Below are 27,179 nucleotides of genomic sequence, written 5' to 3' on the forward strand. Positions count from 1 at the left end.
TCATTCATTTTCTTTTTTATTAAGACTTTGACAAGATTCCCGCTCTGTAACATCATGCTTGCTGTGAAAATGTAAGACATTTTTCTTCTGTTGCTTCTTAGCAATAATAAAAAATAAGAAAAGCAAAACTTTAGAAAACTCAGGGTTCCCTGTTGTAGCAGCACCACCCACATTACATATTTTCTTTACCCCATGTAAAACACACTGCTGCAGGTAGAAATGAAAGGACTCTGAAAGGTGACTGAGGCCTGTTCGGTTTGATATATATCCCTCCCCAGTCTCTCTCTTCACTACGTTTCACACAGGAATGCAGTAGAGATTATACAGGAATGTTCATGCCATTGGTAGATTTCATTAACATTATCAGATTTATCATAGCTAAAACCACCAGAACAAAAGAAAAGCAAGACTAACTATGAAGTAAAGCAACAATTTCTTCATTTTTTTTCTTTGACATTTAAAAACATTATCCAATTGTTTTAAAATTCTGAGTTTAAAAAAGAACAAATTAAAAAATCTTGCATTTCCTTCATTTGTGAGGCTTTGCTAGGGCAGTAATTGCTATTGTTATAACATGTAACAGTTGTAGTTGGAGAAAATTATTTTCTTACACAATTTACAGAGCATACACAATGGTCTGAAGTCTGATGTTACATGACCATAATGCACAGCATTTGACCTTGACTAACAACTGACCAACATGGCAAAGCAATCTTCCTACTCTGGCTCTAATCTGTGCTTAAACCTCATTACAGTTATTCTATTTCTTTAACAACCAGAAAGCCACATGTGGATGTCAAGCATCTCTAGGAAGTACAAGTAAATGTAACATTTAAAATGTAAATGTAGCATTTTGAACATCTTAGCTCCAGTTGAATTAAGTTCATAGTAATGGTACTGACTTTGGTAAAATAGACAGGCAGGCTGTAGTCTATAAAAAAATTTCATCAGACTTCTCAGAGTCTTTTCACAATATTTAGTTTTGGACAATTTATAACAAACTTTATTTAAACAACATTCTATTGTTCTGAAATTATTGGATAATTTTACAAATTAAATCTGTAGATCATTCATAAATTGTTAATCTATTCTCTACTCAATTCACATGTGGAAATCCAGTGGTGCTCTGTGCTCTGTATGGACATGGTGGGAATGATGTTTGTCTATTATGTAATGACAGGGGAAGAGAAACATAGCAGTGACACTAAGATTTAGTTGGCCCTTGTTCATAAATTAAAAACATCTCCAGATGCTTACACAGGTTTTGGAGAAAAAAGGAGTAAACCATCTGACTTATTTCCAGCTTTTCTAAAAGCCACCTGGATCCTTCAAGCACTTCCTTAAAACGATCAAAAGAAACACACATTTTTGACGAGTCAGGTAACTGTAGCAGTGTCCTTCAAAGCCAACTAGCAGCAGTACCCTGAAGCAGTCTAGCTACCAGGAAGGCATTATATCACATAGGCACTGTTTACATTTTGAACATACAGTCCACTCATTTACACATGTTTTGGTATTGAATTCAGTGCACACCTGAGCAGTTGAGTCATCCTTTCCATAAGGGATGGAATTTGAAACAAGGTGGCCTTTGTGCCCCAAGGGAAATGTACTGTTAGCCAGTGGATACTGTAGGTGTCCAGTGCCCATGTGTTTATTTGTTTTAGTCTTAAAATTCAGTTACTGCCCAAAACGAGAAGGTCCTTTTCATCAACCACTTCTCCATTCCCTGTGATTAGTGTTTCATAAATAATAGGCATACATGTTTAATGTTTACTGGAAATTGATAGTAGCCTACTGGTAGCTATTCAGGTTGTGTTTCAGAGGAAAATGTTTTAAAGGTCACCTGTACTCAGACAATTGTGAACGGGTAGATATACCTCATTGCTGGGCTTAGAGGGAAGGAACCCAGCTTCTAAAGGCAGTGGAGAAGTCTTTGCTCACTGTAATATATGCCGAACACTCAAAAGTACAAAAATAAAAATAATTAAGATGGGTGATTATCCAAATGTGCACTGGCAAAGCACCGCAGTGGGCATGGATCCCTTTGTGTCATTTCCTTTTTCATTGCTGGTTTGTATTTGTAGGCAATAATTTTCTGTAATCTTGGAAGCAAGTCCTTTGGAATCTGTTAAAAGGCCATGATAATAGAAAACTGTCAATCCCAAAGATAAAAGATGACATCCATAACTTCACCCCAACCCCATGCCCACCAGCACAACGAAGCCAGCATAATCTTTCCTGGCATGGCTCCCCTTGTATTGAGCAGCCCCACGGCCACGACTCCACAGGGACTCGACCAGCGCCCCTGAACTGGAAACAGAGAGAGTGGAGAGAGGAGCAGGAGGGAGAGCAGGAGGAGAACTTTTCGGGCGACTCCATGCTTAGATGTTATCGTACATGTGCAGGGTGCGCTCCAGCTGTTGGCCCACCCGCTGGTAGAAGGCGATCTGTTGCTTCAGGTAGGCCTGCATCATCTCCTTGAAGTCCACGGCCCGCCGCTCATGGAAGTGGTTCATCTCAGCCTGCAGGGCAAAGCCCACCACGCGGCAGCGCTTCCTGACACTGTCGGCTTCTTCCTGGTCCATCTTGCCCTCGTCGCTCATCCGTTGGCTCTCTTTCACTTTCGCAAAAGCACCTGGAGAAACAGCCAAGAAAGGCAAGGTCAGAGCAGGCTAACCCTGAAGAAAAAGGCAGACAGGAAGTCACCACAGCCAACTTTATTGTCTGGTTTTAATTATCTAAGCAGCAGTTGGTCTAGATGAGGTCATAATACACAGTTTTTGTGAAACACGTTCTGGTATGTTTTCTGCATCAGGTGTAATTGCATAATTGGAAGATGCAGCACCATAACTGTATCTGTAACAATAACTGAACCTGTAACAATAGAATTTGATAGGATGCAGTGCATTGTACACTGATAGTCGTCATCCATGTCAAACAGAATACGTTACACCCTGCTGCCTACCCCAGAGGCCTAACCTTGTAGTCCAGGAAACACAAAGCCACATTCTCTGTAAACCCAACAGAACCTTCACTGGAAGGAGCTAGCTGTACACTCACAAGTTCTTTATTAAAATGTGCAACCATAAGGGAAACATTCACAGTGGCTTCCTGTCAAGTAGGCATTTCATTTTAGTTTTATATAATCTGCAGTATTCTCTATTCAGGGCAAACTTAATGTTGTCTAATACTGTCTGGTAGACATTAATCAAATTGCTGATGGTGACAAGAGTTTAATACTTGGCATAAGGGGGGTGATTTCACTGGTTTCCAAAGATTATATTCAGCATGATGGGTATTGTTAATCTATTGCTCGTGTCAGACAACTGATGTGAGAATTTAGTTCATTACAGCAGAGCAGGTGGGAGCAACTTCTTCAGTCTTATAATTGTCTAAGTAATTCTGTTTCAGTTGAAATTGAACATGGGAGTACATGTTTCTTTCCACATCTGCAAATCCGGCCTCTGATTTGAAACAGTCAGCTCCTTTTCCTGTGCGATAGTTAAAAAGACTAAGTAATACATACTACAGAGTCTGACAACTGAGGGTGAATGGGGAATAAAGACATATCTGCATATAACAGCTTGGCTATCCTCTATCCTCAAAGTTTCCCTAGGATTATTACATGCAAATCAGTCCTTCCAGTTTCAAAAGGCTGTTTACTTTTGGCAGTTCCACATAAAAAATGTGGGAGGAAACTATCTGAAACTGTAAAAGAAGTAGGATTTGTACAGAGTGGTCTAATTATGAGCTTACATAACTATCCTGATTGTTCCTGAGATCCCTGTTCCCTTTCAGGGGGAAGTGTTCATGTCTTGCAGAAGCCACAACATGAAGAGTGAGTCACACACCATTTTTGTAAAAACAAATATTTAAAAGAAGCAAAATTAAACATTTTGCTAAATTGCTAAAACTTACTTCGTGAGACAGTAGAATGTAAAATTGCACCTGCAGAGAAACGTATTGAGAGTAACAAAGCCCTGTTGTAATTTACTCCCATTGGTTGTAATGTACTTTAAAACCCACAGACGTAGATGTGGGTATAGTTAATGTCCATAGTTTGTCACTTATGCTATGCTGTTCTCTTGCTTACAACTGGACATCTGTTCTGAAAACAAGAACTTGTTGTCTTTACGGGCTGTGTTTTCTCCCATGGTTAATGTTCAACTTGAAGTGGGAGTTGATGAATGCTAGAGAACATGCTTTGGTATGTAGCTTAATTTGCATCTCTATGCAAATAGCTGACTCAGAGCACGGGGTTAGGAGGGGTTAACCCATGCAGTTCTAGTCATTTTATTACTAAAAGCAAAAGGTAATGAGAAACAAGGTAGAATGAAAGAGCCACATAACCCTGAACACCAGCACATGTGAACCGCTCCGAGGTTCTCCGTGTGAAACGTCTTAATGTTCCACCATTACTGAATTCGACAGGCATCTCTTCTGGGAAACCAACAGCAGGGATCATAATACTTGACATATCAAAAACAAATGGTTGCTCTTGCTATTGTGACACACAATTTATGGAAAAAAATAGGTAATATAAACACTAAACTGCTGTGGTTCTTTTGGGGTTTACTCATCATGAAGACACAGTCCTGTTTGTAGTGTGGTCGGGCTCGGAAAAGTACTCACAAATGCAGATAAGTTTGCATCCCTAAATGCTGTAAATATACCTCTGGTGAAGGAATAGTACATGTCTTTAAGTGAAAGAACTAGCTTTGTGACAGTGAATGGAATTCCGAATTCAACTCTGCGGCACATGTTCTGACCCTCCAACCTTCTTTACTTTAGAATGATCTAATATGGCATTTTTGCATTTGTATTCTTGATGCAGAACCTCTGCAGTCAGCATTGGTTGTGTCGTGTTTCTATTACAATTATATATATGCACGACTTTACCAAAGAAGACCAGTCCTTAATGCCATGTATAAGCAAACATGGTTTCTAAAACATAGCTGATGTGTTCTGCTTTTTCTAAAACTAATTATCTTTCAAGGGTTTTGTGACTGGGGAAATGGAGGGCTTTTCTAATAGGTATTTGTGCAAACTAAATTCTATTACAGTGCTTTGGTTTATGTGCACTCTGTGTTCCTGACCTAGATTAGTGTATTGTGTTTTCCACATGAGGAGACAGTACATCACCAGGCAGCATGCAGGGAAAAAAGGAAAAAATTATATTTTTCAAACTCTCCCTGTCCCATGGGCCAAGACATATTTAAAGAAGAATGTGAGTTATGCAAGACTTGGGTTGTCTGGACCCAAGCAGATGTATAAGTGCAAAATCTCTTCAAAATTTCCTAATAGTGTTTCAAGAAAAAACAGCTTAGTATCCTTTGATTAAAGTAGCAAATGTAAATAAACTGGATGTATACCCCTCATGGGGAAAAACAGGCCACACCTAGGTTGTATTAATCTCAGAAGTTCAAGTTCAGTTTTGACAAGTTCCCTCATCTCAGATTTAGTGATAGAAAGCAATTAAAAAATACTACATGCTACATGAATGAGTACTTAGCCATTTAGATTTCAGACAATGATAATGATTCTTTTCACATGATTAAGACTTAATTCCTAAATATACTGCAGTATTCTCAGTTTAACCACCAGCATGGACTATTTCACCTGACATTCACATACTAAGGTTTCCTTAATTGGACAAAGATTCAAAAATAGGACGTGCTTTTTTTGGGGGGGTGGGGGAGGTCATGCCTGCTGCAACCACCGTAATGAAACTACTGCAATCCACAAATGTAAACCAGAAGCAGTAAGAGTGGGTGGGCTTCAACCAATCCCGCCTAGGGCCAGGCTACAATTTCCTCATCCCATAAAGCAAACAAGAGGAGGTATGACCAAGCATTTGGTCCTTGGAGGTCACACAGTTTATCTCCCCTTCCTCTTCCCCTGAATGATTTTTTTATTCTTTACTCTCTCCCTTTGCAGCCCAAGGGAAGAAACTGGGCTAGTAGCAGCAACAGTAACATAAAAAAAATCCACAGTTTACACTGCTGTGTTTTTCTCCCACTGGACTGCAAGCGGTTGTTTGTTTAAGAGTATTCACAGAAGTGGTTGTGTAAATCTAATTTGAACTTCATGTTATCCTAAAGAAGTTGCTTGGTGTGAAAAGAAGTGTGTCGGTAAAGCAGGCCAGACCCCACCTTGAGGCTAGTGGTGAATCAGAAAGTGTCGGTCTACTCTCAGCTGCTATACAACTGTAAAGTCAGACATACAGTTCTGGTAGGAAAAAAGGGGGGGAATAAATAAATTAAAAGTTCCATGAAACAAAAAGGCCGTCTTCAGTCAAAGGACAAACAAGGCTTGTGATCCAAGCGTGGATGACAGATAGGTCGGGTAGTGGGAACAGATATCCGCGCCAAGCACAGAGAAGAGCTCAGAATCAAGTGAGCATCACAGCCACACACCCTGCCCACTGTTAGCCCTCTGATACAAAGTCACTCTTATTGAAGAAGTCTATCCACGCAACTGCCAGTGCTTTGATCACACTTTACCCAGCTTCATATTGAGAACCAGATGGTTCAGAATGAAAATGATGCAAAATAACCTCACATAATTAAGAAAATAAAGAAAAACTCTTAATTGATTATGGGATGTGCTCACCTATTCTCAAAGTGCCAAACAATGTCACTGAGTAGATCATCCACAGTCACTGAAAACCATTTGATCCCTGCTACAACATCCAATTTGGACAGATGGCAAATGCACCCATTGTTGAACACGTTTGGCTGTTTTTCGTGAATGCAGGAGAGGAACGAATTTCTTTTCCCAATCATGAAGTTGCAGTTGTCGGTGGCAAAGACAATGCAGTTGTTCCAGGGAATTTCTAGATTACTGTGAAACATTTACAATGTAATAAGTGTATTTACAAAACCAAAGCATGCTTGCTACATACTGTAACTGAACATTTAAAATATAAATATTTTTAATGAAAATGACTAACACTGTTAAGCCCAGTTCAACCTAAATGTTTATTTTCACTATCTATAATCACTGCAGTGCAGCCAACAATCTGCTCAAGTTACCTTAGTGTTTTGTCCAGCATGGCAAAGATGGCATTGTTAGTACCGACATTGCACACCGGCATGTCAAGAATGCCACTGGCTGCTCCGTCCTCCCCAAACACTCGAACAAGAATGACAAGTCTTTTGTTGTCTCTATGGTCATGGGATTCAGCAATCATAATAGAGAAGGATCTGTTGGCTACATAATCGTGAGACTCTGAGAAAGACAGAAAAACTGGATGCTCACTGGCAAAATTTTCCTACTCCTTTAAAAAAAACTGCATCAGAGTTTCAGTTACACTGGCTCTGTCTGACTTTAGCCTTTAGTGTGTGCTGGTTTTCTCATTATATGACATACAAATGTCTGAATAACTTTTGACTAGACATTCACAAAGGGGGAGGACTGTACTGTGCATGCAAGAGGCCAGACAGGGACAAATATTTATGATGTGACATTTGCCCCAGGTAATTCTATGTTCATGTGCTACCTTTTGAGAAGAATAAAACCTTTGTTTTCTGTAAATACATATTTAATAAATTCTACTTCAGCTACTGAAATTATAAAGCTATGTTAAAGCATCTGGGCAGCAGACTAAAATACATTGTTTACAACAATTGCTTGAACATGTTGTCCTGAATATAACTGTAAAACAATCTAATATATTTACAAAAGTTAAATGAAAGCTAACACAAGGTATAATATGAGTGAAAAATATTATTTCAAAAAGCTTGAATGACTAAGAATGATTTGCACTTCAGGGGTGTTAGGATTATGGAATATAAAAATGTTGATTGTTTAAGGAAATAGCAGCAGAAAGATGGAGTAATGGAAACCATTCTAGAGTTCATGTCAAATGTTACAAGTCATAAATCACTCAATAAAGGAAATGAGATTGGTCTCAAGTGAGTTTTCCAAAACACATTACTCAGGACTTTCCTCAGCTGCAAATATTAGTTGCTTAAGCCAATAAATGATAAATACTGTATAATATGTATATCTTATAGTGGCCGGAAATAACTAATAGATAACTAAATTACCAAAGCTTTAGACAGAATAGTGCAAAGGCTAGTGACATGGGTAAGCAGAGGTCCTGGAAAGATCAAATCATTTCCTGTCTGTAGCATTTAAAGCAGTGCCATTTCTGTTCACATTAATTTTACACAAACAATCAAAATATTTTTCTTGGAATACTTTCTTGGAAGATTTATTCATTGCACCATAATTTGGATGATTTCCTGCAGCAACGTCAAAAGAGTGACACTCCTATCAGCATCACATTGTCCTGCTCATGCAGTGACATTATGCAACTACTATTGTATTATGGAGTAGGATGGGGTAGTAATATACCAGACTATAAACAGCACTGCAGTCCTTTCAATGCTGCTAGTATCAATGGATTTACTCTGTGTGGCTATGCCTTAAACTAACCTGGTATGTTTGAGCATGTAAAACATGTTAGAATAGTATTGTATTTGTTCATGTCCAAAGTAACCAAATTAAATATATATTTGTATTTTTACGGATACATGGTTTAATTGCTTCCATTCTGCTCTATGCATTAGTAAATAACATTTTTTGTAATAATTGCTAGTGAGTCTGACATAGAGAAAACTATTGCACTGCAGTTTTGGGGCAAGAAAGCAGAGGCTTGTGGTAGATATATGATCACTGGGAGAAGGGGAATTGGTAGCTTTCTGGGTTTCTTAATAAAGGTCAAGGGCAGGAAGTCTGGGAATGTTTAAGAAGCCAAAGTTTGCTGTCACGAAGGGAAGGAAGGGGGGCAAAAGAAAATCCCCTCTGCCAGTAAAACATGAAGTGCAGTTTCGGGGAATGCTTTATAAATAGAGTTAAGTTCAAGAGAGGAGGTTGTTGTTGTTGCAAGTAGCCTTGAGATACACAAGGAAGCCTGCAAGGGTTTCAGTTTGAGCAAAGTGTTTGGAATGTGTGTAGGATTGTTGAAGCAAGGTAAATGCTCTCTTTGCTATGCCCACCTACAGCTGTGAGTTTAATCTGAGGTTAAGAAATAAAACAAATGGAACAAATACATGTGTATGCATTACGATGGAAATGAGTGTTAAATGCTTTTGTCGTTGCTTATTAGGGTTGCTGGCCTATCCTACTGTGACAATTAATGTGTAATATCTTCCTGCGGAGTGACAGAAGCTGAAAATGTCTGTGTCAGGCCCCGAGAAAGTCATTCTGGGATATTTATAACCAAGGGACAAAAATGTACATTTCAGCAGCCCCCATCCCCATCCCCATAGGAACAGATGCAGATGAAGCTGTCCTTTGGCAATGTATTTCCTTCCCTGGTATACGAATCTTTCTTTTCCTTTCCAAATGAAATCTGGAAATGCTTTCCCTGTGTTCTGTGTGTCGGTTACGTGTCTCTCTCATACATCAAAGTACAAGTTAATTTCAGACATCATCAGGAACTCATTATCAAAATATCAGGTGATTTGAAAAGTAGGTCCCTTTGTATTTATATACATCTGGGCCCATTAATATTGACAGGGCCATTGGGATGCAATTCATTGTGAAATTTGACAGACATGTTTTCAGTGGCCACTAAAGTTGAATTCTCACCTTGAGTCTTTTTTTAAACTTAAGGGTAATTTTAACTTTGACATTAATACATGAAGATTTCTATTTGCAAGGACAACTGAAATAAGTCCAGACTGTATGCTGTAGTCATCTACACATCATAATGTTCAGAAATTGATGCTAGAGGTGGCTTTATTGGAAAGGGGGTTGTGTTAGGACTACCTTTTAGATTAATCAGTTCTTGTTACTGTGTCAATGGTGCTAATAATATTAGGTGTGCTACTGCTGAACTGGAGTCACACTGTTCAGTATCTGACAAAGAATGGACTTTAAAAGCACACATATTTCTGAGATATGACTGTAGTTCTTGCTGCTATGACTTGCAAACATGTAAATATAAGAACTGCTCCAAACAGGCCTTCTTATGTCTCCTCCAACAGTCATGCACAGAATATAGGCTTCCTTCCAAGTGGAAATTTCTGAAACGGCTCCTGTTTCAAATCACCCTGTAGTCTCAATGTAGATGTGGATCAACTTTTTATACTTTCAAAATAAAAAAGTAATGCATGTATGTACCTATGGATTTTGATGCACATACATAAACCTGTACTGTGTGTATATTTATTTACATTGCATGTATTCAACTAATAAAACTCAATGAAAAAAATTACAATAGACATCGCTGTTTTGAAAAACAATTATGCACTGAGAAACTATTCATTTTGTTTTGGTATCATGTATAAAAATAAAAAATAATTAATTAAATTTCTTGAATACTGGACCACACACATTATCTGTCCTTTTATCTGCATGAAACAATGACAACTTATTATTATGTATTCATAGAAATAATAGAGACACATTTATCCAAGGACTTCCCCTTTATCCACTTTGTCCTTATGCAAATACAAACCCAAATAAATGAATGAGAAGTAACAAGAAAAGAAAACTTGCTACTACAGAACAACGTCATATTAAACTTGGAATTCAAGGATTTGAGGCTTCTGGGCTTTCAATCAGCACCAGTACCAAAAGCTTGAGTCTATATTACAATTCAGAGCTCTGGAAATAATTAATTTGTATGATATGAAAATAATGGCACAAAAGAGATGCCATTAGTTAATACTAATGCTTTCTAAAAGTCACATTTGGACATAAGAAACATCAAATCTCATAAGTACTACATTTTGCTTCTTAAAGCTTATCAGAAACCTGCCCTTTAAACACAGTATAAACTGTGTGTTGAACATCAGATTATTTTACTTTTTTTTGCTTTTCCTACCTCCTATGTCATTAAAACATATGTTAAATCTGTTTAACTGGTGCAGTGAGCAACTCTACAAATCAACACACATACTGTAAACAAAGCTAGTTCCACTTATTCTGTGTCTGCAAAAGCCTCATCCTCATATGCCGAGTTTCCTATACAGTAATCTCATATTTCACTCTTCCTCTGTGGGCAGCCTGTCTACTCTTAGAAATCCTCAATCCATAAAGCTGTCTCTCACATGGCTCCAGCTGATGTGAATGTCGGAGTAAAGTTGAAGACAGCAAACATACCAATGTGTCTGTTTATTATCAGGAGTGTGCATGAAATGTATAATCCACTTACAAATATGTGAGTAGTAAAAAAAACTAAACAAAATCTAGATCCAAAAGCTGGACCCCCCTAAAATACTTATTAAAGACCAACTAGCTCTGTGTGGGTCACAGGTGCAAAAGTATATACATATAAAAAAAAAATAATTAAGGTTTCATGACATCATATGGAATTATAACATTCTTTCTCCCGCAAATGCATGAGGTACATACTCTTAGGCAGTCACTTCTCTTTGAAACCAGCTGCTAGGTTTGGCCCTGACATACAGGTTTCTGTGGCCAGGAACATCAGTCTGTGGGTGTGTACAGGTGATTCAATAGGGCTCGTCTGAACTGCAGACAAAGAGCCACTCTTCAGAAGTGATCAGACACAATCCGACAGGAAGTTACAAGGAAAGTAATTGGTTTGAATACGCACATAACAATAGACACCTATATTTAAAGTAGGTATCAAATAAAGACAAAACTTGTTTCCAGACATTGACAGATTCCCTCAAAAGTGAAAATCTTTGTATTCAACAATTTGTTCATTATCACAGGGCAACCTCTACTATGATGCAGACTAAAATGTTACATAGTTTGATCATAGGTACTAAAATGCAGTTGTTAACTGGTGTGTCCTAAAAGTAGTGTTTCCCAACCAGTGTGTTGTTTTTTTAAAGCTTAATTTAGCTAAATTACTCAAACTATTGCTCTCTAAACAATATAAATGCAAACTTTAAACTTTAAAAAATGTAAATTACATCTTTATATCATAAATGTACAATAATTAAACAATGGCAGAAGATAATTATTTCACAACATAGAATAGAATGGTCTTCCAGCTAAACAGACTACTGCTGAATTAACTAAGAGCAAGGTTCAAAGCCGTGTGTCTAACAGTATCCAGTGAATTAAAATTATGAGGCCATTAATGTGAGTATTCCAGGAAAATTAGAACATATGAAAGATTACTAATGAGACAAGACCAGTCTGCCTTTCTTGCTCATCCAGTTGCTAATAACACAATGATTAAAGGACCTAATCAAGCAGTTTCTTGAAGGATCCCTGGTGAGTCAGTACACGTGAGTTTGATTCGCAGTTTGTTGCATACACCCACAGCTACAATTTTTGCATAAAGGCCTCATATTATTGGTGAAAAAAGGATCCTGAATCTTATTTTATGTTATTATGTTTTGTGTAACCATGTGCACTACTGCACTGTACCATCTTCTGGGATCTTCCAATTATTAATAAGGGATTTTTTTGCTGCAGAGTGACAACATAACTTTGTTAGATTGTGGTAGTGGATGTTTTTTCTTTCAGTTTCAGAATATTCATCTGGCAAGATCATGACAGCACATAAAGCTGACTGGAATATGGTTGCATTTATTTACACTGAATAATTGTAAATAGGCAGCTTTTGTAAAACATGCCTATTAAAATGTAAATATGCGTAGTATTTTCAAGATGCCACTTTCTTTTAATCATAAATGTAACCGCTATGCTGTATAGGTTTGCAGTTTTCTGTTAGCGGGTGGATCAAAGTTCTGATTTAATCCAGCCCTAAATAACAAAAGTAGGAGTGTTGTGAATACTCTGAGCTTTCCTATCTAGAACAGTTACAAATACTGTGCTGCAGTTTGTTTATTTAGTATTGATCAGGGCCCAAGTCTTGAAAACTTAACAGCCAACAGATTATCTCCCCCATGTCAACATCTGGTTCTCTTTTTGCTCCAGAATCCTTACACATTTGTTTTAGTTTACAGACATACCATATGATTTGCTTAGCCTTAAATCTGTTTTACATTTATTTTAACACTAAGAAAAAAAAAATCTGTAATTCTGGTTATTAGACAAACTTGTGATATGTTTGAAATAGTTTTCTCTGCTATAGTATAATGATTGCATTGTTAATTCATGTATTTATTTGTTTGTCTTGTTAAAAAAAAACAGCTGAGCTCACTTAATACAAAACTGGCTATGAAGCAATAACTTTCAAACTTGAAAATGAGATGTTTATCTACATTGAGTATTATGTTACAGGTTTTGTTTCCTTTTTTTTCCAATGGTAGTGGAAAGGTCAACAATTCATTATGAACAAATACCAATCAATACAGAAAATGTTGAATTATATTATTAAGCCTATAAGTTAATGTTCTGTCTTCATATAATTTCAAAGCTGAGGAGAATCAGACAATGAGTAACAGAACCTGAGACTGCAGTGTCACACCTAAAGGATCTATATCAGCTGTGAACCAATAATCATCTCCATGGTAACCACACTGAATACTCACCTGTGGGAGCTCAGAGGAGGTGTAAAAACAGGAAGAGTGGGTTAATCTGACCCCAACCTGGTATTTAACAAGCAAACTGCTTGGATCTAAATTAATGAGAAAGATGGCCCTTGCCAAAAAACATTTAGTATGTTCAAAGATTGGATTTTCACTCATCACGTTACATGCCTTCAAGAATAGGACAATGTCACATGCTGCACACTAGAATACAATTTAAGTATATGGTGTCACCTGTATGTTCAATATTTTGTTCCATTGTCCATTGGTCTTGATGAGTATCAGTTACTCTTACAACAGCAATCTAAACTTAACACAATCATTCCACTTTTCTATTAGTGTAAAAAGGACTAGGCTCATATCAAAATGGCATTTATTTTTGTAAAATGCAGGAATTATTTAAAAGACTTACAAGGGAAATCTTTTACAAGTATTAAAAAGAGCAACAGGTGTGATCTTACCTTTTTGGAGGTGAATTATGTCTGGGAAATTGGAGAGCAGTCCCTGGTAGAGGGAGAGCTTGTCCAGCATATGGAAGAGATCGTTCTTTGGTTGCTCTGCAAACATCTCCCCTATGGTCTCGTATGTATGGCCGGTGTGGGAGATGGCGTTGTTCAGGGCATCTGAGGTGTATGGGGGATCTAAGGCAAAAGCCTGGCTGACAGACTGGAAGGCATTGCCCAGCTTCTGGAACTCCTTGCGGAATCCACCCAAGTGTTTGCGCACAAGCTCGGAGGCCACATGGGTGAGCTGCATTACACTATCATCCATCTTCTTGGTGAAGGCCTTGAAGGAGTCTACCCGCTCCTCCACATCCTGCAAGTCCTGGTGCTCATTGGGAATCTGAAATGTGAGGAGGAAGCTGGCACCCACCATCTCGTCCTTCTCGGCCCGCCGCTTACCCAGTTTCCATTGTTTGTCATCTGCACACATGAGGAAGTGCTCGAAGCCTTCATACTGGGAGAGCACTGGGTGGCTGGTCATGTGGTCCATCCACAGGATTAGCCTCCGCTTCCGCTTCTCAATGAAGTCCTCTTCGAAGCGCCCAGTGGCCTGCTTCTCCGGCAGGTGGGGCACGGAGATAACTGTGAACTTGTGCAGTAGCCGGTTGTAGAGCCAGTCAAAGTGCTTGTAGCGGCGGTAGACAGGCCTGCCTGTGTGGCTGGGTGTCACCCGATAGGAAATGTAGGTCTTGATGCCCTTGAATTTGGTCTGTTTAGTGGGATCCTCAATGGAACAAGAAAAAGGCCTGGGGTTGCCTTTCCACTGTGGGCCTCTGGAACCCATCTCGACTTGGTAAGTCTCTGCGATCTTGGACATCATCGGCACGTCCCCCAGCACAAACGCCTCAACTCCGGAGCGGACAAAGCTGGAGAAGCGGTTGAGGTTTCTGCCCACCACGCTGCCCTTCCTGGAGCTGGAAATACTGTCCTGCCGTTCCATGGGTGGTTTGGTGCGGTAGTGGACATTAGGGTTGGCATGGGGAGACTGGTGGGCATGTCCGTTGGCGCCAATTCCTCGCCGAGACTCTTCCTCCTCCACCACTGTGGAGCTATCATCCCAGTCATCCCAGTCGTCATCATCATCATCATCATAACTGCCCTGGTGGTAGGGGGGCGTATAGTTGCTGTAGTAAGAGTCATTGCCAGGGGAGCCTGTAGGGCTGCTGGAGTAGTCTGTAAGGTTGGAATTGGCCCTTGGTCTGATGATTTCAACATAAGAGGCCGGAAAGAGGCCTCGTTCTCCCCTACTGTTTTCGCCCTGTAGCCACCCATCTAATGAGTTCTCATCAAAAATAACCAGCTCTTCATTCTCCAGGATACTGATTTCTTCCTTATTTTCACTCTGGAAGGTGTAAAGTGCCTTGGCTTTCAATGACATTTTGATTTACTTCTGTACTCAGTAAATTGAGATATGTGAATTAAAATAAAAAAATAATCCACCGTTACAAAAGATCACCGCATATTTGAAATCTTTTTACTTCGGTAATTTAAAGTTTTAATTTTTAAGTCGGTTGAAACTCTTCTTTCTAAACTGTCTTAGAACCTACTATTTTTGGGATAAACCCTATAACTCTCTCTTATCATGAAATCACATCAAGGTTCAAAGCCTGTTTGAACTCTTGTAAAAGTTTAAAAATATATATATATATATATATATACACACTCTTGCGTCAATGAAGTAGTTAACAAATCTTAGCTGGAAATAAACAGTGATTGTTGCGACAAAACTGCAATTGTCTGTTTACATAAAACTGTTGCCTCAGTTGCAAATGTATATCTGTGGCATTACCATTAAAATACCACCAGGGAAAACAAAAATATATATTTCTTGCCGTTTACTTTCCCCTTACATCCCCATTAAACGGCCGTAGTCACTTACTAGAATTCGCAGACGATCAAATCACAAGAAAATAACAACACAAATACAAGATCTTTCAATAGGTATACTTTGTAAACAAATTAAACAGAATAATAATCTGTGCAAATTTTGTCTCTTCTGTCAAGTATCTATGGGATGCGATGGCATCACGTAAGCTAACTTTATACAAAATATATTGACCTCATAACCGCAAGATAAGGTTTGAAATAACTGCATTCTTAACTTTCCCAAGAAATCCTTTCTACTTTTAAAATACACACCACATTTTTGTATGTATAACAGGATACAATTGAAAACGCATTAGGGATCTGACCTCGTTTCATTTATATAAAGCTAGACTACGACCAAAGCCTTAGATCTAGTATTTATATTTTCAAACCCCTGAAATATCAACATTTGCTTAAGCTTCTCCCATTAACAATACCCTCTCTATAACTCCGACTGTAGTTTCCGATAGTTATGGTTCTTTTTACCCTTTTATTTCCAGCAGGTTATAACAGCAGTTGTCAGTCTCCAGTTGTTCACTTAAGTCCACAAGGATACAATAATAACCGGGAAAAAAGGTTCATTTTAAGAAATGATGCACCGATTAATCAAATGGTATATATAAAATAAAAGTTTTTTCTTTTACAGATCAGTGCATATTATGCCTTAAACAAGTAGTAATCCGGTTGTAAGGCAAACGGGAAAATGAGTCTTCGGAGAGCTAGTTTTACATCCCAGCTGCGTAAAAGGAAAACAACAGATCAAAACATTATCTCAACATTTCGTTCCAGCACAAAGACTTAAAGTGCCCTGGGAGGAAGAAAGCTTTTTTCTAAGGGGAGAGAGATGAGTAATGAATATGTCCTAGTGCATTGTGGGTTTGATCCACATTCCTTTGTCAACTTGCTCCATTTCTGTGGAAAATCTTGAAGAAACACTTCTTCTAGTATTGGATCCTTGGAGTGCAGATCTGCATCCATTCGAGATCCATGGCTGGTTCTCCTTCACTTCAGCTGTAGGTGCATGAGTGTGGAGGTCTTAACGTTAATAATATCTGCTTTCCCAGTAAGTCCTCTTCGGGTCTCTGCTGTGTAACAATGTAACTCTTTCCATGACGTGTGTGCGCAGACAATCGGGGAAACTTTTATTGAGGATTTTTTTCTTTGTAATGTAAAACAACTAAGCTCCACACTACCCCCTATAGGCTGAAATAGAAATACTAGGAGTCGCTTGTTTTGATGGCAAATTGACACATTTTTCAGCCCCCAAGGAATCAAGTTAGTTTAACTTGTGTAACATTTTATTAGACTGTACAACACATACATACCCAGATATGGTACAGTAATATGTATATTAAAAATATATTGAGCGTAGACTTGTGTAACATTTTATTATTTTAGGTAGTATTAGTATAGCAATAGTTTTAGTATTTGTAGTTAATTAATTAATAATCGGCATCATCATTTTAAATCATAAATTGAGATTCTAAATAAGATTTCAGTCAATCGTATGTCCTGCATTTTTCGGTGTAAAAAGAAGATGGGTGCCATTCTAGTTCACCTACTTTAGCATATTACTTACACTGTCGTATTTTATAAAGTTTGCTAAGTAACATAACATGCAATGATAAAGGACCAAAAGGGAACCTATCACCTAGCAATGTGTTGTTTTTTAATCCAGACAACAGATTTTGAGAAAAGTGTTTTTATTTCTGGTTTTGCTTTGTTTGGTTCCTTCCCCGCTTTAACCCAGGGAAATCACTTGGTCGTCCATCAGCAGACTCGTGTCCCCGTGTTTCTGGAACTCCGTGAAAACTTGTTCGTTCGAGGGGGTTGAGCATTTGCCGCAGAGTTTTCGTAAATAGGTAAATCATTTGTTTTAATTATTTTGTTCTTAAGTTCTGTACATTTTTTAAAATAATTAAGTAAGTATCATATTGAATACAGTGTGTCAATTATACTGGCACTTCTTTAAGATACATCACGTTGTATGACGTTAGAAACATGTCAAGACCAGATACCACACAGTTTAACCAGTTGTAGTGTAATTGATGTATTTTCATTTTCTCCGATGTCTAGCTAACGTGACCATGAAGATTGTTTGTGTTCAGCTAATCTGCAGTTATTGTAACAATTTTCAGCCAGTGATTGTCTTATCTTTTCATTGACTTAAAAACTTAAATTAAAACAGAATTAAAACTGTTTTCACTAATAATAAATTACGCATCATGTGTGTTTTAGAAATTATGCAGTCAAAAAACAACTCATGGCAATGAAACATACATGAATTGTTATAGCATGTTTTGTTTATTGCATTTTCATTCACAAGAACAGGTTGCAGTCTTTACTATGCTATATTATTACTACAGTGCCAGTCTGTTTGCGGGAAGATTTTCTGGCCTTCAATATGAAATCTGAAATTATTTAGATAGAAAACCACATAGGAAATAAGAAGCTGTATGATTAGCAGCTCTGAACCAAAAAAGTAATATGTTCACACAGAACTAGGCTTCTTTAAATATCAAAGTTCAAGAGATAACATTGCAAACCATCCTATAAATGTACAAGTAACTATTTCTCAATAATATGACTCAAAACTGATTAAATTAAGTCACCTAATTTGCATGAGTCAGTGTATTCTATTTTGCTGTATTGTGCAGTTTTGATACAATATATCTTTTGAACATTCAGACTTCTTGTGAAAGAATACTAAATTAACAGTGATATTTTCATTATTTATTTTCAGGTAATTATGGACGACCTAACCAAGGCACTAAGTGGGAGCTTCTCAGTCTCCCAGGACCCCAACAGTACAGCAGCTCCCCACCCAAGACTGTCGCAGTACAAGAGCAAGTACAGTGTGCTGGAGCAGAGCGAGAGACGGCGCAGGTTCCTGGAGCTGCAGAAAACGTAAGTGTAATGTCTGCCACAGATCATAGACAACACTGAAAACATACAAGGATTATTGTTTTCTCTGTCCTCCTTTAGTCATGTAGAATTGTCTGAAGGAGGTTATATGTGATGAGAGGATATTTGGCAGCCATCACGCTCGCTTGCATTCTATGTTCCAGACTGTACCTTCACAATAGGAAGGAATAAACCCTTTGTAAAGATGTTGTATTGGCTGATGACATAAAAGTGGCTTTCCTAAAATGGATCTCATAGAGGCACAAAAGATGATCAGTTCTCTCAAGACATGTGAAAAGGCTTTTTCATATCTCAGTCTGTCATGCTCTAGTTTTTGCCATGCAGTTTCCAAAACAGTCATACTGTGCAACAGTAGTCACACAGATACAAGAGTATTTCCATCCTTTTCTCAGCAGTAACCATTCCAACCTTTGAAGGTAGCATGGTTGTTTCAGCATTATTTTCCCATAAAAAGAGAACATTTAAAAAAGATGCAGCATACTTTATAAAAAAGAAGCACTTATTTATATTTGTCTCTATTAGTAACTCCAGTTTACTATACCCACACCCTAGACAGTTCACATGCAGTGTAATTCTTTTGTGTGTCGTACACAAAATACATTATCTTAACACTTCATTCAGTTTGCATTATTGCATTATTCTTTCTGTTAGATTGTATTTAAAGGTCAAATTTTAGGGTAATTTTGAATTGCATTAAAATGCACCCAGAATTACATCTTAATATGCTACATATTCTTTTTTGTTTACAAGCAGAACAACCCTACTGATTTAAGAGAAAATAATGTACTTATTCGTGACTTCGTAATAATATATATTGAACAAAAATATAAATATAATATGTAAATGTTTCAAGAGCTGAAAGGAAAGATCCCAGATATTTTCCATACACACAAAAAGCTTATTTCACATTTTGTGCACATTTGTTTACATCCCTATTAGTGAGCATTTCTCATTTGCTAAGATCCACCTGACAGGTGTGGCATATCAAGAAGCTGACATGATCATTACACTGGTGCACCTTGTGCTGGGGACAGTAGAAGGCCACACAACACAATGCCACAGATGTGACAAGTTTTGAGGGAGTGTGCAATTGGCACATTTGGCAGTACGTCCAACCGGACTCAAAACCGCAGACCATGTGTAACCACATCAGCCCAGGACCTCCAGCCACCTGAAAAGCTAATGAAACTGTGGGTTTGCACAACCAAAACATTACACTGTCAGAAAGCGGTTCAGGATCTCATCTGCGGCTTGTCATCCTCACCAGAGTCTTGACCCGACTGCAGCTCTGGTGGACATTCCTACAGTCAGCAGGCCAATTGCATGCTCTTTCAAAACCTGAGATTGAAATCCATAGATTTATTTCAATTGACTGATTTCCTTATATGAACTGTAACTCAGTAAAATCTTTGATATTGTTTCATATTGTTCGTTCAGTATATTTTCCTTCGGACTCCCAACAAACCAGATGTTACAGCGGGAAACATACAACTACAGATACAGTGCATCCGGAAAGTATTCACAGCGCTTCACTTTTTCCACATTTTTTTATGTTACAGCCTTATTCCAAAATTGATTAAAGTAATTATTTTCCTCAAAATTCTACAAACAATACCCCATAAAGACAACGTGAAAGAAGTTTGTTTGAAATCTTTGCAAATTTATTAAAAATAAAAAACATGTACATAAGTATTCGCAGCCTTTGCCATGACACTCAAAATTGAGCTCAGGTGCATCCTGTTTCCACTGATCATCCTTGAGATGTTTCTACAACTTGATTGGAGTCCACCTGTGGTAAATTCAGTTGATTGGACATGATTTGGAAAGGCACACACCTGTCTATATAAGGTCCCACAGTTAACAGTGCATGTCAGAGCACAAAGCAAACCAAGCCATGAAGTCCAAGGAATTGTCTGTAGACCTCCGAGACAGGATTGTATCAAGTCACAGATCTGGGGAAGGGTACAGAAACATTTCTGCAGCATTGAAGGTCCCAATGAGCACAGTGGCCTCCATCATCCGTAAATGGAAGAAGTTTGGAACCGCCAGGACTCTTCCTAGAGCTGGCCGCCCGGCCAAACTGAGCGATCGGGGGAGAAGGGTCTTAGTCAGGGAGGTGAGCAAGAACCCGATGGTCACTCTGACAGAGCTCCAGCGTGTCTCTGTGGAGAGAGGAGAACCTTCCAGAAGATCTACCATCTCTGCAGCACTCCACCAATCAGGCCTGTATGGTAGAGTGGCCAGAAGGAAGCCACTCCTCAGTAAAAGGCACATGACAGCCTGCCTGGAGTTTTCCAAAAGGCACCTGAAGGACTCTCAGACCATGAGAAACAAAATTCTCTGGTCTGATGAAACAAAGATTGAACTCTTTGGCCTGAGTGGCAAGCGTCATGTCTGGAGGAAACCAGGCACCGCTCATCACCTGGCCAATACCATCCCTACAGTGAAGCATGGTGGTGGCAGCATCATGCTGTGGGGATGTTTTTCAGCGTCAGGAACTGGGAGACTAGTCAGGATTGAGGGAAAGATGAATGCAGCAACGTACAGAGACATCCTTGATGAAAACCTGCTCCAGAGTGCTCTGGATCTCAGACTGAGGCGAAGGTTCATCTTCCAACAGGACAAAGACCCTAAGCACACTGCCAAGGTAACAAAGGAGTGGCTACAGGACAACTCTGTGAATGTCCTTGAGTGGCCCAGCCAAATCCCAGACTTGAACCCGATTGAACATCTCTAGAGAGATCTGAAAATGGCTGTGCACTGACGCTCCCCATCCAACCTGATGATGCTTGAGAGGTCCAGCAAAGAAGAATGGGAGAAACTGCCCAAAAATAGGTGTGCCAAGCTTGTAGCATCATACTCAAAAAGACTTAAGGCTGTAATTGGTGCCAAAGGTGCTTCAACAAAATATTGAGCAAAGGCTGTGAATACTTATGTACATGTGCTTTTTTAATTTTTTTATTTTTAATACATTTGCAAAGATTTCAAACAAACTTCTTTCACGTTGTCATTATGGGGTATTGTTCGTAGAATTTTTAGGAAAATAATGAATTTAATCAATTTTGGAATAAGGCTGTAACATAACAAAATGTGGAAAAAGTGAAGCACTATGAATACTTTCCAGATGCACTGTATCTTCCCCCTGTACAAAGAACAATTGTTTCCTGAAAAGCGCAGTAGAGGGCAGCAGTTGGGTTTATACTGTTCGTACAGGAACGTGGGGAAACCATAATAACCACAGCCATGAGTAGCACTCGTAATAAGGCATGTCATTTTATGATAGCGAAATAGATTATTTTCTACAGTAAGTAATTTTTTTTTTTAATTAACCAAAATAACACACACTCTCTACACCCCAATATATATGTGTGTGTAACAGTGAAGTACAAACACGTACTCAGAGTAACAGCCCTTGGTATTATCCCTAATCAAAATTAGATGGTTTAAATAACGGGGGTTATCATTGCCAGTCTGATGTTATATTAAAAGCCAAACCTTGAAACAAGTTCAACTGCATGAACAGTCTGTGGCTTTATGAAGGAGGAACAGAGGGGAGCTGGAAGTGCAGGTGCTTCATGCTCCATTGTCAAAGAAAACTCTTTGAGAAGATCTTCCATTGTTAGGAGATGTTTTTTATTTTTATCTATATGTAATATTTTTGTCACATGAATAAATTTGTATTGATAATGACAACATGAACATTAAGATATGAATCCACCCATTTACAGCATGCACGCAGTAGTGTGTAAATCTAGGCAGTACTGTGGAGTAGTGGTTAGGGTTCTGGACTCATGACAGTGCTGTTGTACCCTTGAGCAAGGTACTTCACTTAGATTGCTCCAGTAAAATGCCCAGCTGTATAAATGGGTACAAATGTAAGTTGCCCTGGATAAGAGTGTCACCTAAATGACAAAAATAATAATAATAATACAATAATTTACTTAATGTTGACTCTTTTCAAACCTCATAACAGATTACCATCCTTTTTGTATCCTGGAAACTGTATACTGAATTGGTGTACCCCTTCTGCTGTTTGTATATCAACAGTGTATACATGCAAAATATTTACAAAATGTATGTCCATATACATATAACATAATTATATACATACTGTGTTCGAAGTGGACACTACAGATGACTGAAGTCGATTTTATGTTAAAATGTTCACGCATGTTTTGTTTTGCAAGTAACTGACTGAGGCTCGCAAAACAGTTTTGTATCCAAAGTAATGTCACTGATTAATTGTTTCCACACGGGTTGTATAGTGTGGTGCACACTCTCTAAGATAAAGGGTATGTGGTACCATAGATACCAGTAGAGCATTTCCCTGTATTTTGTTACATGCAAGACTGAAATGGATGCACATGTTGAAACTAAATGAAACTAAAAGCCCTTTCAGTTAAGATGTTTAATATTGTGGAGATTGCGGATATGGTCAATTCTGCCGTGAACTCCTGTATGTTATACATTCCCTCTTCAGGAAAAGGTTGAATTATGTGAACCATGCTCGTCGGCTGGCAGATGATGACTGGACAGGAGAAGATAGTGAAGAAGAACAGGGGGATGAGAAGGAGGAGGAGGAAGCAGTGGAAGGGATGGAGGTTGAAGAGAGGAAAAAGTTGCCAAAGTACTATGCAAATCAGGTTAGCATCTTTAAACGCATCTTGTTCCTGTATTTCAAGGATCTGACTGGTCTCTTGAACTGTTCAAAGAGCTGCATTTTTCTTGAAAACTGGACAGCAATTGTGGGAATTTACCACAAGTCTAATGATAAATATATATATATATTTTTATCAAAGAAACATCTGTCAATGTGTACAACCGAGGAAGGAAATACAACTGTTAAATATCTCAGTTTAGTCACTGCTATTTTATGAAGAAGCTTTATAATAGTCATCATCATCACCAACAGGATTTCATTAAGAAAATTAGAACCACCATACTGATAATAATGATATGTAAGTGCTAAAATATTAGAGAAAAAGACTGAGGCCTAACCAAAACCATAACCTGTCAAGCAGAAATTACAATTCCAGTTCTTGATTTCATCTTTTTATTTGACAGGATTCTTCTTACTACTTTAATGCAAAGCCACCACCAAGTATTATTATTTTTATTTTGTTTCATTTTGTGACTGTCGGGGTTGTCAGAATTTGGTTTGGTTATTTTTCCAGTGATTTGTGGTATAGTTTTCCTTTTGACCACAAGAGGGCACACTAGTTACTTAAATAGGATTGTGATTAAAAAAAAAATATATATATATATTATTTTTAATCAAACATAAAGTTGGTCTAACTCTGTATTTAAAAATTAGATTCACATTCATATTTGATTGTGCAAATAATTCAATGTAACCATATCCGTTGTCTTTTTCCCCTGAAGCTGATGCTGTCGGAATGGTTAGTAGACATCCCTACAGACCTAGCCAGTGAGTGGCTAATGGTCGTCTGTCCTGTGGGGAAGAGATCTCTTATTGTCGCCTCCAAGGTAAGAGACAACTGCAGTCATTCACCTCATTTTAATAAGAGGTTTACAGCATTATTCCTACCTTGATCACCTGAGTGAGTGTATTATTTATGGCTGGAGATTGTGTTGGTACCAGCCAAAGACATTACCTCTGTCTCCTATCGTTATCATTTGTGTAATTTATACAGCCCTTTAATTGTAGTCTTGTCTCTATCAGTTGTGGTGTACATGTTTTTGAATAGAGGGATGGATGTGGGAGACACTATCAAATTCCCATCAAAAGTCAATTTCACAGAGTACTATCAAAGTTTTATGGTAGCATGTATCCAGTCAGACCCCTGGCAGACCAAACCGTGTGTGTGTCTGTTTTTTAGTTTTCAAAGTATTAGTTAGTTACACAGTCATTAGTTTTACTTACATTTTACTTACTGAAGTCACGTGATCTAGTTTGAGAAGGCATGAAAGATCATTATTAAAACATTTCCATGAAATACTTGTACTGGGATCCTGAAGAAGTTGACACTTGTTTAATATTTTTAAACAGTGAATTGTTTCCATTGTGTTGAATTGAAATGCATTTTCTTATTTTATCTGTCATGGTAAACTCATATACTGACTGTATTATAGGGGTCAACTGCAGCTTACACGAAGAGTGGGTACTGTGTGAATCGATTCCCATCCCTGTTACCAGGAGGAAACAGGCACAACTCAGCCATGGGGAAAGGTACTGGGGCATCAGTGAAATTATACAGACAGAATTTGCTTTTTTAAATAGATGGGTAAATGCCAGGGGTCCCCAGTCCTGGTCCTGGAGCTCTCTTTAACTGACTAACAATCTCAGGACTTGAAAGAAGAGTTAAATTGGTTACATTAAGACAATAATTTGTTGCATTAAGTATTCAGGTGGAACAAAAATCCAAAGACACAGCAGCCCCACTGCAGGCTGATTTTACAGTAATCCATAGTATGCAGATTTATAAATGTTTGAATTCTTTCACTTTAGTTAGCTTCTGACTGTGTCTTTTAGATTACACTATCCTTGACTGCATCTTCAGTGAAGTGGACAGGACATACTACATTTTGGATGTCATGTGCTGGAGAGGCCACCCTGTGTATGACTGTCAGGTATGTATCTGTCTAACTCTTTCCTGCATTAAAAAAAGCACGTAATTTTCTCTGAGCATTTAGTATAAAATAATATACTTATCTCAATTTTTGAGCAAACAATAAAGCTAATTACCTGTGTTGTTTATTTTATACAGTCTTTTTTGTTAATCTTTATCAAGGGTGTGAATAGTTTTGGAGGTTACTGTATATAAATATATTTAACTGAGATTGGAAGTGCCAGTTGCTTTGCTGCTTTATGCCCAATGTAATAATATTGTCTGTTTCATGCTTTACTTCTCCAGACAGAATTCCGCTTCTACTGGCTTCAGTCGAAAGTCCAGGAGGTAGAGAATCTGTCAGAGATCGCCAAGCGTAATCCGGTAGGCATCGTTTCTTTCAGTGTTCCCCACATTGTGATCTCATTGCCAGGTTGCAACAAAACAAAAGTTTCAAGAGAAATTTTTGAATTTTGATTTTGTATGACATAAAGGCCTTGGTTTGCTATCAGTAATACATATGTGTCTGTTTCTCACTACAGTTCCGATTTGTCAGCCTGCAATGTGTCCCGTGCACGGTGGAGTCGATCCAACAAGCACTAGCCATGGAGTACAGCTTCAAAGTAAGTTTGTTCCTGAATGGAGTACGATGGCAAGGATGGTTACAAAAGTGTATCCAATGTGCCTGATTTTTCTATTAATGTATTTTAAAAACGCAACACTGTAAACCGCAGTGTTCTAATCCAAATCCTGCTCCCTGTGCCCTACTCCCCTTCCAAGTGCACACTTCAAGAAGGGATCTCTTTGAAGGGGAGTTGGGTGTAGGGGGCGCAAAAGGGTTTCACTTGAAGCATCTCCATTCATGGACAGGGAAAAGGCGTCATCATTTGACAACGCTAGACGTGCAGCCTGACCGAAGGCTAATATTTTTTTGGGAACTCATTCATATTTTCACTTAAACATTTTCTTCTCATGTTGTCACTATATGTGTGCGGAATATCACGATTGAAAATCTGAGGATAGGATCTGCTACTCAAATATACGGAGTAACAAAGCTTGTTTTTCTTTTTTCTTTTTTTTTTTTTAAACATTTATCGAACATTTATCTATCTATCAGGGCAAGTACAATCATCACATGAGTGTTATTTGTAAAATGCTCACTATAATATATAATATTGTAATGTCATATGCTTGTTAATTTCATTTCTAGACAAACTCCCATCTTGTTCCATTTTTACACTTTGGCTTTAATGTTTTCTGGCCTGTACACTTTACAAATGCCCATTTTGAAGGCCCCTTCGAGGGAGGCATTTATGTTCGCTACAGATTGGAACACACTTTAATATGGCTGCCACCAACTTCCATCCTTCGATATGCACTTTGTAGGGCATATTTTAATTAATTGGAATACAGCCCTAGTGTACATTGGCAAAATACCAGGAGAGAAAATGTATGAAAGGTCGAGCAACATGTGGTATTAATACCTGCTGCTGTTCTTCTGTCTATTTATTGTATAGTCACTGTTACATCCTGTTCCACTGAAACTTAAACAGAAAATACACCTGAAACTTCCCTTCGCCCTCATGTTCTTAATCTTCCACCAATGAGCTTCGTTTCAGTTTCTCATTATGAGGAGGAGGATGTGAATTTGATAGGTATAGATCTAGCTGTGATGAACTCAAAATAAAAACATGTTGCCACAAAAAAATGTGAAATGTTATCCTCAAGAGAATTATAAGCCTGATAGAAAAGTGATACTTTATGAGCTTAGCAGTAAGAGAATTTGCACCATGTTGTGACCTTTAAAACTATTTCTGTGTTAATCAGTGACTTTTAGATTAATGTTTGGCATAGTACAGTTTAGACAGTTCATTTAATTATGTCAA

At 38.2% G+C, this 27,179-nt stretch overlaps 2 protein-coding genes across 3 annotated transcripts in view; one reads left to right on the top strand and one right to left on the bottom strand.

Annotated features, from left to right (window-relative positions):
• snx33 (sorting nexin 33) lies at positions 1-16,709 on the bottom strand. The gene is made up of 2 exons (XM_066701696.1): positions 13,892-16,709; positions 1-2,635 (listed from the first exon to the last, which is right to left on the bottom strand). Exons 1-2 carry the CDS (start codon positions 15,309-15,311, stop codon positions 2,382-2,384), a joined length of 1,674 nt encoding a protein of 557 aa, XP_066557793.1. The 5' UTR covers positions 15,312-16,709; the 3' UTR covers positions 1-2,381.
• The window catches only part of snupn (snurportin 1), a 12,057-nt gene continuing 1,574 nt past the window's right edge, over positions 16,697-27,179 (top strand). Inside the window, exons 1-9 of one of the 2 annotated variants that reach the window (XM_066701698.1) lie at positions 16,697-16,812; positions 17,550-17,661; positions 18,543-18,706; positions 23,205-23,367; positions 24,107-24,211; positions 24,818-24,914; positions 25,218-25,315; positions 25,600-25,677; positions 25,836-25,916. In XM_066701698.1, the coding sequence (XP_066557795.1) occupies positions 18,549-18,706; positions 23,205-23,367; positions 24,107-24,211; positions 24,818-24,914; positions 25,218-25,315; positions 25,600-25,677; positions 25,836-25,916 (780 nt within the window). In that variant the 5' untranslated portion in view covers positions 16,697-16,812; positions 17,550-17,661; positions 18,543-18,548. Of the gene's footprint in view, positions 16,863-17,549; positions 17,662-18,542; positions 18,707-23,204; positions 23,368-24,106; positions 24,212-24,817; positions 24,915-25,217; positions 25,316-25,599; positions 25,678-25,835; positions 25,917-27,179 lie in introns of both variants that reach the window. The other variant, XM_066701697.1, reaches the window with a different exon arrangement.

This window comes from Amia ocellicauda, chromosome 4 (genome assembly GCF_036373705.1).
Source record: "Amia ocellicauda isolate fAmiCal2 chromosome 4, fAmiCal2.hap1, whole genome shotgun sequence".
Classification (NCBI taxonomy): Eukaryota; Metazoa; Chordata; class Actinopteri; order Amiiformes; family Amiidae; genus Amia; species Amia ocellicauda.